The sequence below is a fragment of the Trichechus manatus genome, unplaced genomic scaffold (genome assembly GCF_000243295.1).
Source record: "Trichechus manatus latirostris isolate Lorelei unplaced genomic scaffold, TriManLat1.0 scaffold00288, whole genome shotgun sequence".
Lineage (NCBI taxonomy): Eukaryota > Metazoa > Chordata > Mammalia > Sirenia > Trichechidae > Trichechus > Trichechus manatus.
The window spans coordinates 768,089-779,454 of NW_004444224.1; the positions used below are offsets into that span (position 1 = coordinate 768,089).

General features: G+C 41.7%; 1 protein-coding gene across 1 annotated transcript in view; it reads left to right on the plus strand.

The window, feature by feature from the left end:
- The window catches only part of SLAMF1 (signaling lymphocytic activation molecule family member 1), a 37,055-nt gene extending 26,632 nt beyond the window's left edge, over positions 1 to 10,423 (plus strand). The window contains exons 4-5 of the mRNA XM_004390221.2: positions 4,380 to 4,475; positions 10,042 to 10,423. Of these exons, the coding sequence (XP_004390278.1) occupies positions 4,380 to 4,475; positions 10,042 to 10,217 (272 nt within the window). The 3' untranslated portion in view covers positions 10,218 to 10,423. The remainder of the gene's footprint in view (positions 1 to 4,379; positions 4,476 to 10,041) is intronic.
- The last annotated feature ends 943 nt before the right edge of the window (positions 10,424 to 11,366 follow it).

Consider the following 11,366-nt stretch of genomic DNA (forward strand, 5'->3'; position numbering starts at 1 on the left):
TAGCCTTGTTGGGGTGAGATGATATCTCATTGTAGTTTTGATCTGCATTTCTCTAATGGCTAATGATTGTGAGGGTTTCTTCATGTGTCTGTTAGCCGCCTGAATATCTTCTTTGGTGAAATGCCTGTTCGTATCCTTTCTGGCCCTGCTTTCTTGGTGGTATGAGGTTCCCGTATCTCTCTGCTCACTTCTCTCTTTTATATCTCAAAACAGATTGGCTTAAGACACTACCTAATCTTGTAGACCTCATCAATATATCTGCCACTAATCCATCTTATTACATCATAGTGATAGCATTTATAACACATAAGGAAATCACATCAGAATATAAAATGGTATACAATACTGGGAATCATGACCTAGCCAAGTTGACAGATATTTCAGGAGGACACAATTCAATCCATGACAATGGCAAAGACAATATTGGCAAAACTCTGGCTCTAAGATACATGACATAAACCACAGGTGTTGCAGAGTCCAAGGGAGAGGGAGAAGTGAGACATGGAATGGTCAAGAATGCTGATAGAGGGGAAATAACATTGGCCTCGGCATCAGTGGGCAGGCAGGGTAGACAGCTGAAGGTAGAATAGGAAGAAGAGTATGGGAGTGGACCACGGGGGCAGGAATGGACACATGTTGGATAGAGGGTGGTAAAAGGGTGGGCTGGCAGCTCAGAGGGCTTTTGACTCAACTGGTGTCCCAGGCATCACAGCCTGCTGCTGCTTTCCTTCTGAGGAACCCATCCCAAGAGGCTAAAACACAAACTGGACAGTCTGCCATCCTCATCCTCACCCCAGCTCTGCCACGGAATTTCTCTCTGACCCCATTTACACTTCATCTCTCTTGAGTCTTCATTTCCTCAACCTAAAATTAGTGGTTGGGTGAGATGAGTGGTACAGTTAAAAAAAAAAAAAAAGCCTATGATTTTGTAACTTAAATATTCCCCCAATAGATTCATAATACTTGGTATCCAAAGACTAGGAGGAAAAGTAGAGTTTGGGATACATCTTTCCGGACTATGGCCAGGTTGCCTTTCAAATCTACCTGGACTGGTAGGAGCTGGTCATTTATTTTTTTATTTTTTCAAAAACAGTTTTTTAAAAAAATTGTACTTTCGATGAAAGTTTACAGAGCAAACTAGTTTCTTATTAAACAACTAGTATACGTATTGTTTTGTGACATTGATTGCCAACCCCACAGTATGTCAACACTCTCCCCTTCTCAACCTTGGGTTCCCCATTATCAGCTTTCCTGTCCCCTCCTACCTTCCTGGGCTGGTGGGCTCATTTAGTCTCCTTTTGTTTTATGGGCCTGTGTAATCTTTGGCTGAAGGGTGAACCTCAAGAGTGACTTCATTACTGAGCTCTAAGGATGTCCGGAGGTCATACTCTTGTGGTTTCTCCAGTCTCTGTCAGACCTGTAAGTCTTTTTTTGTGTGTGTGTGTGTGTGTGTGTGAGAGAGTTAGAATTCTGTTCTACATTTTTCTCCAGCTCTGTCCAGGACCCTGTACTATGTTCCCTGTCAGAGCAGTTGGTGGTGGTAGCCAGGCACCATCTACTTGTGCTGGACTCAGTCTGGTGGAGACTGTGGTAGTTGTGGCCCATTAGTCCTTTGGACTAATCTTTCCCTTGTGTCTTTGGTTTTCTTCATTGTCCCTTGAGGAGCTGGTGATTTAAGTCATGGGACAAGGGTAGCAGACTACTTTCATCCTCCTGTTGTTGTTGATAGTTGCCGTTGAGGCAATTCTGACTCATGGCGACCCCATGTGTGCAGAGTAGAACTGCTCCATAGGGTTTTCAAGGCTGTGACCTTTTGGTAGCAGATTGCCAGGCCATTTGTGCCTCTGGGTGGGTTCAAACTGCCAAACTTTCGGCTAGTAGTTGAGTGCTTAACTGTTTGCATCACCAAGGGACTCTTTTCAGCCTCCTAAGTCTCTGGAAAAGAAAGAGGGGGCTGGTATCATTAAGTTCTCTGAGCCTCAGTAACGTGCCCTTGAGGGAAAGGCTACCTTGGCTGGCGTTGCCAGTGCAGTTTTGTCACCTGTTATTTTCCAGTTTTTAAGGCCCCATCTTGTTTGTTCATTTTTATTTTTATCTCAAAGGAAACTTGAGAGAAACATTACCTCTTAAAATGACATAAATGGTTGGGGTGTTTGTTCTTAAATTAACTGTTGTTTTAGAAGACCCCAAAATATATATGATGGAAGAAGAAAGAGGAAATAGTCTCAAATACTAAGTGCGATATAACAATTTGCTGGGCGGGTTCCATGGGCTGACAAAACCCGGGGCTTAGGCTGCTGGCTCAGCTTGTTATCTTAGTATTTGGGAAGTTCCTCTGTGGGCCCCCGGTTTTGGCAATGTAAGCCCAGAATTAATCAATCTTTCTCTTGCTTCCTCTCAGACACAAACACATTTGTACTCACACACACATACTCACACTCCTACACGGAGGGTTCTCAGTGACCATAAGCCATTCAGGGTTGAGCTGCTCAGGAGACAATTCCAGCTTCTGCGGTGATTCCATGCTCAAATTTCATGCTTTATACAAATTCAGGGGTCTTATTAGAACTCTGTTTACCCCTTAGCTTTTTGATCAGATTATATGATATTCTGCTGAAGTTGATTTCTCTCAGGGTTGTTGGTGTTTTTAGCTGCCGTTGAGTCTGCCCCAAGTCATGACAACTCATGCCCAACAGGATCAGACCATAGGGTTTTCATTGGCTGATTTTTGGAAGTAGATTGCCAGGCCTTTCTTCCTAGTCTGTCTTAGTTCGGAAGCCTGTTCAGCATCACAGCAACACACAAGCCTACACTGACAGACAGGTGGTGGTTGAGCTTGAGGTGCATTGGCTGGGAACTGAACCTGGGTCTCCTGCGTGGAAGGTGAGAGTTCTACCACTGAACCACCACTGCCCCCCGGCAAGGTTAGAACATATTTAATTTTGGAAAGAGAATCTATAATCAAAGAGTTCAGAAAGTCAGTTTAGTAAGATTCCTTGGAATGACTGATGTGTGAAAGGCCTAGGAAGGAACGGAGAGAGACTTTTCAAACCCAGAAGGCAACTTACGTTTAGCTGTCAGGCTGAAGGCCCACTTGGTTCCTGGTAGGATGCCTTCTTTCAACTCACAGAGGCTTCAGTCTGTATCTTTCATCATCTCTGTAAACATCTGAATAACGTCTGCAAGCACTCTGTTCCTTTGTAACCTACCTATTCCTTCCTTTCAGCTTCTTCTCAACAGATTCATCATAGATTTAACAAGCAGATTTATTCCAGAATTATCATTACAAATTACCCTTACAAATTAATGTTAACACCTGGTATCACACTATTTAGAACCCAGTGCTATTACATTACTTAGAACCCTAGTGCCTCAGGTTGGCGCCCACTATTCGTTACCCTGGTTAACTTACCCCAAGCCCGAAAGTCTCTCTAAGTCTCCAAGAATTCTGTCTTCAGCATTCAGCCTTGCTTCTGCTCCTAGACCAAGCTCTAGCTCTTGATGATCTCTGCGTCTGCTTCCTTACCCATCAAATGGGAGTTAAGAGAGTACCTACCACATAGGATTGTTGTGAGGATTAAATACATTAGTACACATAACACATTCAGAAAAGTACCTGGCCTGTTGTAAGTGCTCAATGATTGTCTGTTAGTATCTTTTGAGCTAAACATCTCGCTTACTGGGACAAAGATCTCATTCACTGTTTTCCAGTTGATGCTCCTTGTTCAGAAGGATTTGGTAAAGGAGAGAAAGGAATACAAGTTGGCTCTCTGACTTTCAGCCTGGGTGATTGGTACTCTAGGGCTAAAATTAAACACAAGAATGATTAAGAGGAAAACTGCTTTTCTTTCATTTCAGGTCTGGTGGATTCAATACACTTATTTGCATGGCAGGACAGTAATAGCAATATTGTGTTTATTTTTAAAAAAGAAAAGTAGATCTTTCTTCCTCCCAGTGTCTCTTGAGATCATGTAGGGTGTGGGAACAGCACATGAGCCATCATGTTCTTTGTACCAAAGTGGATACAGAACATTAGAGATTTAAAAATAGAGAAACTAGGCAGAAAGGTTGACTTAGGAGAAACAAAGATAAGTTTTGTTTTAGACCTGTGATAGTTGAGGTGAAAATCCAGCATCTGAACAGAAAACCTCTTATGGAATTTGGGAATATGAAAGTCAAGTGTGGTGAGAGAAATTAAGATAAGAAAACAGATCTGGAAAACTTCAGTAGTTTAAAGCTGATCTCTAAAACTATGAGAATGAATGTCTCCCTGTGAAACAAGGTAGAAAGAGACCGTGAGGCTCAGTCTCCTCACTTCCGTGTGGGATGTTTTTAAACTCACAGTACTTTGAGATTAACCTTTGACTTTTTATTTTCAGAATCAAAACCATGGGAACTGTATGTTTGGCTGTCCTTAGGGGCCATAGCTGGTATCATGATTCTCAATGTGATAATACAACTGTTGAGAAGAAGAGGTAGGTATCTGATGATAGAGATTATTATCAAGCTTTCTGTGGTAAGCAGGGACCTCTCCCCACAAGCACAGCCTTGTTCTCACCACCTTGACTTTCTGCATGGAGCATCTTTGCAAAAACACTAAATAAACACATCCTGGGATCTTGCTCACTTCAGTGTAATTCAACATGTCCTGATCCCCTATACTAAACTACCGGGATAAAAAGAGAGATAAGCCACAGGTGTCTAATGTGGAAGATAGACACATATGATAATAATTTCAATTTAATATTGTTAGCACCACAGTAAAAGGAGCCCTAGTGGTGCAACAGTTAAGAGTTTGGCTGCTAATCAAAGGTTGGCAATTTGAACCCACTCAGTGGCTCCACAGGAGAAAGACCTGGCAATCTCTTCCCATAAAAGTTACAGCCTAGAAAACCCTATGGGGCAGTTCTACTCTGTCATATAGGGTCACTATGAGTTGGAATCAAGTCGGTAGCACCTAGCAACAACAATCACTGCAGTAAAAGTATATATAGGATGCTAAAGGGGTCCAGAGAAGAGGCATAACAGTATTCACTAGGAAGCAGAATTCAGAGAAGTCTTGAACCTCTGAATGAAGTTGTAATTACTGAGTAAAAACAGGACTTTACAATAAGATGATTTCACCCAATGATTGAAACCTTTCTATCATTTCTTCTTATCCTTACAACATCCCTCTGAGAGAAGTAGGGTAATTGTTTCCGTATGATTTGTCAGTGGGGAAACAGAGGCACAGAGAGACTAAGTGACTCATGCAAGGTCACCCAGTGGTTGGTGGGGGAACCAGAACTGTAACTAGTCTCCAACACCCAGTTCTCTTTCCACTGGGAAGGCCCATGGGTCATCAGAAGACACATAGAGAACACTCTTTACTAAGATTTTAAAACAAATTCTGACTCACCTTGGGAAAGTGTGTGATTTACGAGGTTACTTAAAGTCAAACTAAATAGTATGGAAAATTCATTACCCAGAATATACTGAAACTGTAAAGACCCAACTATTCCCCTAAGTTTAAGTTTCTAGAGGTATTTTCTCCTGGCCTCTCCCCCAGATTGTCCTGTGATTCCATATCTCAGGTCCCCGGGATCACGTGCCCTGGCTGACCTTTCCATAATAAGGACACAACTTGATGGTCATACCACCAATCTGATGGTTGATTTCATTCTTAATCAGATCAATGTTATTCACATGAAACCTTCTCAGAAAAGTCCTTATCTCAGCACTCTGATGTTGGTTTTGCTTATGTAAAAAAAATCTAGATCATAGCACAGCCGCCTACTTCTGTCTCATTTCCTCCATGTAAGAGCTGACTGAGGAGGAGACGAGAGGAGTGATTCAGGTAGAAATTATGATGAGAATCTAAGGAGATGGGCAGGATGACCACATTTGACTTGGATTTTAAGGAAACACTGAGATACCAGAGATGAGAAAACTGAGGTCCAGAGAGGTTAACTCACCCACATTAACCTAGTTAGTGAAGATGCTGGGATCCCAACCCACACTCTTTCCTCAGCTATATTCTGCTCGTCATATGGTTGTGCTCTGAAGGAAACAGTGCCCCCCATCCCACCACCATTCCCTACCACCTTCCCCAACACATATGCCCATCCTTGTCTCCAAACCAACCAAACCCGTTGCCATCCAGTCATAGTGACTCTATAGGACACAGAGGATCTGCCCTATAGGGTTTCCAAGGAGCGACTGGTGGATTTAAACTGCTGACCTTTTGGTTAGCAGCCAAGCTCTTAACCACTACGCCGCCGGGGCTCCATTTTGTCTCCAGTCACCATTTATTCTGTGTAAACCAGGGACAAACAAAACCCTGCCTCAAACCTGTGCAAAATCTGTACTTAGCCACTACACTCTCCATAAAACTTTGCTTAAGAAATTCCATGGTTATCTCCAGAATGCTACTTGACTCTGAAAGTTTTCAAATTGACTCTCTGGCAATTTATGTCCAGGAGAGTACATTAGCAAGAACACGGGCTTTGGCATTAGACAAACTTAGATTCACTGACAAGCAGTATGACCAAACAAATTACTTAACCTCTCAGTTTCCTCATCTGCAAAATGGGTGTAATACTATGTACTTCACGGGGTTGTTGTGAGGATCAGTGAGTTATACAAAGAAATCACTGAGCAAAGTGACTTCCAAAGATAGATAGGTAGATAGATTATAGATACACTGATCTATAGATGATACATGTAGATAGATAAATCAATCTATAGGACATAGATATAGATGATAGATGAATCAATCTATAGATGATAGACAGATAAACATATCTCTTAATCATGACCATTGGGATAGACAGTTGCCCACCTACTTTTGCTGCCTCTCAGCTTCATTGGGAAGCTGCTTTCCCACTGACAGTGCATGCTGCCACAAGGCAGGGGCCTTTATGACTGTTTGAAACCAAAAAAATGGTTGTGTGCTGCAAATTACTGTTTCTACAGGGTGTTATATGAGGTGTGTGCTCTTCTGGTAGGAAACATAAATTCTGAAATTTTTTCTTTGGGACACAGTACATCCCTCTGAACTCTAGGGGTCCTCCAGGGGTAGAATTAGTGGGACAATGGATATCCCTCAGGACTCAGAGGGTAGGATTGTTGGTGGGGGCAAAAAAAAAATTCCATACTACCTACCAAAATTCAACAATACTCCATGCTCACACCTCACCTATTAATAAAAACATGTGATATCAAAAAAAAAATTGAAAGCAGGAAATAATTGGGTCTTGAAAGTATTATTAATGTAGGTGAGTTAAAACATCAATATTTAAGATCTATAGGCAGCACTAGATGCGTCTGAGAACAGTATAAAATCAAAAACGAAACCTGTTGCCATTCACTCTATTCCAACTCATAGTGACCCTGTAAGACAGAGTAGAACTGCCCCATAGGATTTCCAAAGCCGTAATCTTTACTGAAGCAGACTGCCATATCTTTCTCCCACAGAATGGCTGGTGAGTTTGAACTGCTGACCTTTCAGTTAGCAGCCAAGTGCTTTAACCACTGCGCTACCAGGGCTCCTTCTGGGAACAGCACCTAGGTTTGAAACAGCAGATTTTAAGCATTTAAAGTCGTGATAACATTAGAAAAGTTTATGCTTCAGGTGAGAGTTGAAAAAGCCATTAGACTGTCCACACCTCATTTTACAGTTACGGCAAGAGATCCACTGAGAGGACATGCTTTGTCCAATGCCACACAGTTAATGAGGGCTAGAATGTAGATGCTTTAAGGCCAAGATATTTTTTATTAGACCTGAAGGGTGGGAAGTTTGAACCCACCAGCCACTCCACAGAAGAAAGATGTGGCAGTTTGCTTCTGTAAAGATCACAGCCTTGGAAACCCTATGGGGCAGTTCTACTCTGTCTTGTAGGGTCGCTATGAGTCGGAATCAACTAGACGACAATGGGTTTGAGTTTTGGTTTAAGACCTCCCCCACTCTGAGCAGAGTTGACCTGGCTCCTGAAAAATCTCTCCTTGCACTGGGGAAAACATATGAGACTAAATTATCTTGATCCAGTGGTCTTTTTGAGGGGCAATGGTCACCCTCAATTTTTCTATTTGTGGGACCATTTAGGACTGTCTGCACAATTACAAGTTTCAGCTTGAGCTGATCCAAAAGACTGAAAGTCCTTGAAGACTGGGGTCTGTTCTATATTCTATGTATCCCCTAAAGCATCTAGGACAGTGCTTGGACAGGCATTTCTAATGTTGCAAAAACTCATGTACTTGAACCAAAAGGATGTATTCCAGAGAACTCTGCTTACAGCCCCCCTGTTACTTCTAAAGGCCTCTGAACACCTGTACTATCCCTGCCTTCCATTCTGCACAAACACACACACACACACACACACACACACACACACGTGTTTGTTCCTCGTCAGGACCAACCCTGAACAAATAGGTGAAACTGAGACCACCCGGTACTCCATGCTCACACCCTATACAAGAAAACAACATGTTTCCATTTCTTGAATTATTTTAGTTTCCCCAGTGGCTGTCCATCATTGCATCCCTAAGAATCACATCCTCATGCAGCACATTCCACCGTCTTCCCCATATACAAACTAGACCTTTCCCATTCAAATAAAAATTTAAGTGCTATTCAAGGAGCCCCGGTGGCACAGGGATGATGTACTCAGCTGCTAACAGAAAGCACAGCAGTTTGCTATTGTCAATTTGATCCCATATCGATTTGATCTAAAAGAGCATAACTCTGAAGGCAGACATTTTTTTACTAATTAAGCTAAACTATTGTTTGGTTTTAAGAAGACTTCAGGGGATATTTTTGTCTGGGATGTCCCATGAAACCATGACCCCCAAACCTCCAAACCAAGGAACCAAATCCAATGAGGTGTTTGGTTGTACATAAGCAGCTTCAGCAGCCACTCTTTTGTTGTTGTCGTTTTTGTAAATATATCTATCACATAACTTTTGCCAATTAAACTTCTTACAGGTGTACCGCTTATTGACAGCAATTACATTAATTGGTTGTGCAACCCTACCTTAATCAATGTGATTTTTCCATCACCGTAAACTGAAATTCAGCACTCCATAAGCAATAACCCCCTTCCTGCCTCCCTCTTGTCCCTGGTAACCACTAATAAACTTTATTTATCATCTATCTATTTATATCATTTATTTTATATTAGCTATTTGTTTATCTGTTTATATAATAAACATTGTATTATCTATAACTTTGCCTGTTCTTGTCTTTTTACGTAAGTGAGGGTCAAACAATATTTGTCCTTTTGTTGACTGACTTATTTATTCAGCATAATATCTTCATATAGTGACAAATATTAATTCTATAATTTGAAAAGAAAACTTTTTAAAACCTGGCTAACAATTAAAATGTTCGACAGTGTATTAATTTCCAGAGACCATAATTTGAGTAAAATGTTCTAATAGTGAGGATTAGAATGACATTGTGGCTTAATTTTCCAAATCGTCTCAGATAGGTCATCCCTCCTATATCCTTGTCACCCACCAAGTCACCTAGAAACAAGGAGTGAGAAAGGTGTGCTACTTGCTGGAGAACACGAAAGAGGCAAAAGTAACTATCCCTGGCATCAAGTAACTTAGAATTCTATTAGGAGACCAGATAAGTACATCAGCCAATGGAGATTAAAGTAACTGAATGGAACACCAATGAGAGTAACAGCTAACACATACTAGCATTTACTGTGTGTCAGGTACTGATCTAAGCACTTTGTAAATAATGTCTAATGTAATCATCACAACAGTCCTGCCAAACAGGTATTTCAAATCCCATTTTATAGATAGTGAAATAGGCCAAGAGGGATCGAGTAACAAACTCAATGTCATATGGCAGATGTACACAGGGGTTAGGACTTAGTGCTTTGTCCCTAGGATCCCAAAGCTGGTGCTCTTGGGGAAGGTGGGTATACAATGGGGAGTGGAGACTGAACAGGCCTGAGCAAGGAGTTCATGCTGGAGATCAGAAGGAAATAACTACTATGTTTCTGTTTTTTTTTTACCCCCTCCCACCCCCACCCCACCCCACCGCCCCAGCTAAAGCAGACCATGTCCAGCCAACGATGGAAGCAAAAAGCCTTACTATTTACGCCCAAGTCCAGAACTCAGATGTAAGTCCTATAGCTTTCTTTGTCTGGGATGGACCTGTCATGTTCCCCATAGGATTCCTGGTCAGTTCTCCTCAAACATCTGACATCCATGGTTCTACATGAGTTCTGGAGCAGAGGAAAATAGGGAAGCAGAAATAAATAACAAGAATTCTCCAAAAGGTCACTGAACTTCGGTGTCAGATGGGACTACTTATTATTGGACATAATGGAAAACACTAGGTGTCTTAGTTATCTAGTGCTGCTATAACAGAAATACTACAAGTGGATGGCTTTAACAAAGAGAATTTTATTTTCTCACAGTTTAGGAGACTAGAAGTCCAAATTCAGAGCGCTGACTCTAGGGGAAGGCTTTCTCTCTCTGTCAGCTCTGGAGGAAGGTCCCTATCTCTTCAGCTTCTACTTCCTGGTTCCTTGGACATCTCCACGTGTCTTGGCATCTATCTTACCCCATCTCTCCTCTGCTCGCTTGTTTGTTGTGGTTGTTGTTGTTAGGTGCTGTTGAGTTGGTTCTGACTCATAGCGATCCTACGTACAACAAAACAAAACACTGCCTGGTCCTGCACCATCCTCACAATCATTGCTAGGTTTGAGCCCATTGTTGCAGCTACTGTGTCAATCAGTCTTGTTGAGGGTCTTCCTCTTTTTCACTGACCCTCTACGTTACCAAGCATGATACCTTTCTGCAGGGAGTGGTCCTTCCTTATAACACACCTAAAGTATGTGAAACAAAGTCTTGCCATCCTCGCTTCTAAGAAGCGTTCTGGCTGTGCTTCTCCCAAGACGGGTTTGTTCATTCTTCTGGCAGTCCATGGTATATTCAGTATTCTTCACCAACACCATAATTCAAAGGTATCAATTCTCCTTCAGTCTTCCTTATTCATTGTCCAGTTTTCCCATGCATATGTGGCTATTGAAAATACCATGGCTTTGGTCATGCACATCTTAGTCCTCAAAGTGACATCTTTGCTTTTCAACACTTTAATGAGTTCTTTTGCAGCAGATTTGCCCAATGCAATACGTCGTTTGATTTCTTGACCGCTGCTTCCATGGGCATTGATTGTGGATCCAAGTAAAATTTATATCTCAAAAGAGATTGACTCAAGATACACCCTATACTAACCCTTCCTTGTTAACATAACAAAGACAACCCATTCCCAAATGGGATTATAAACACAGACATAGAGGTTAAGAGATACAACACATATTTGGAGGCAACATAATTTAATCCATAACACTAGGTAACCTGGTCAT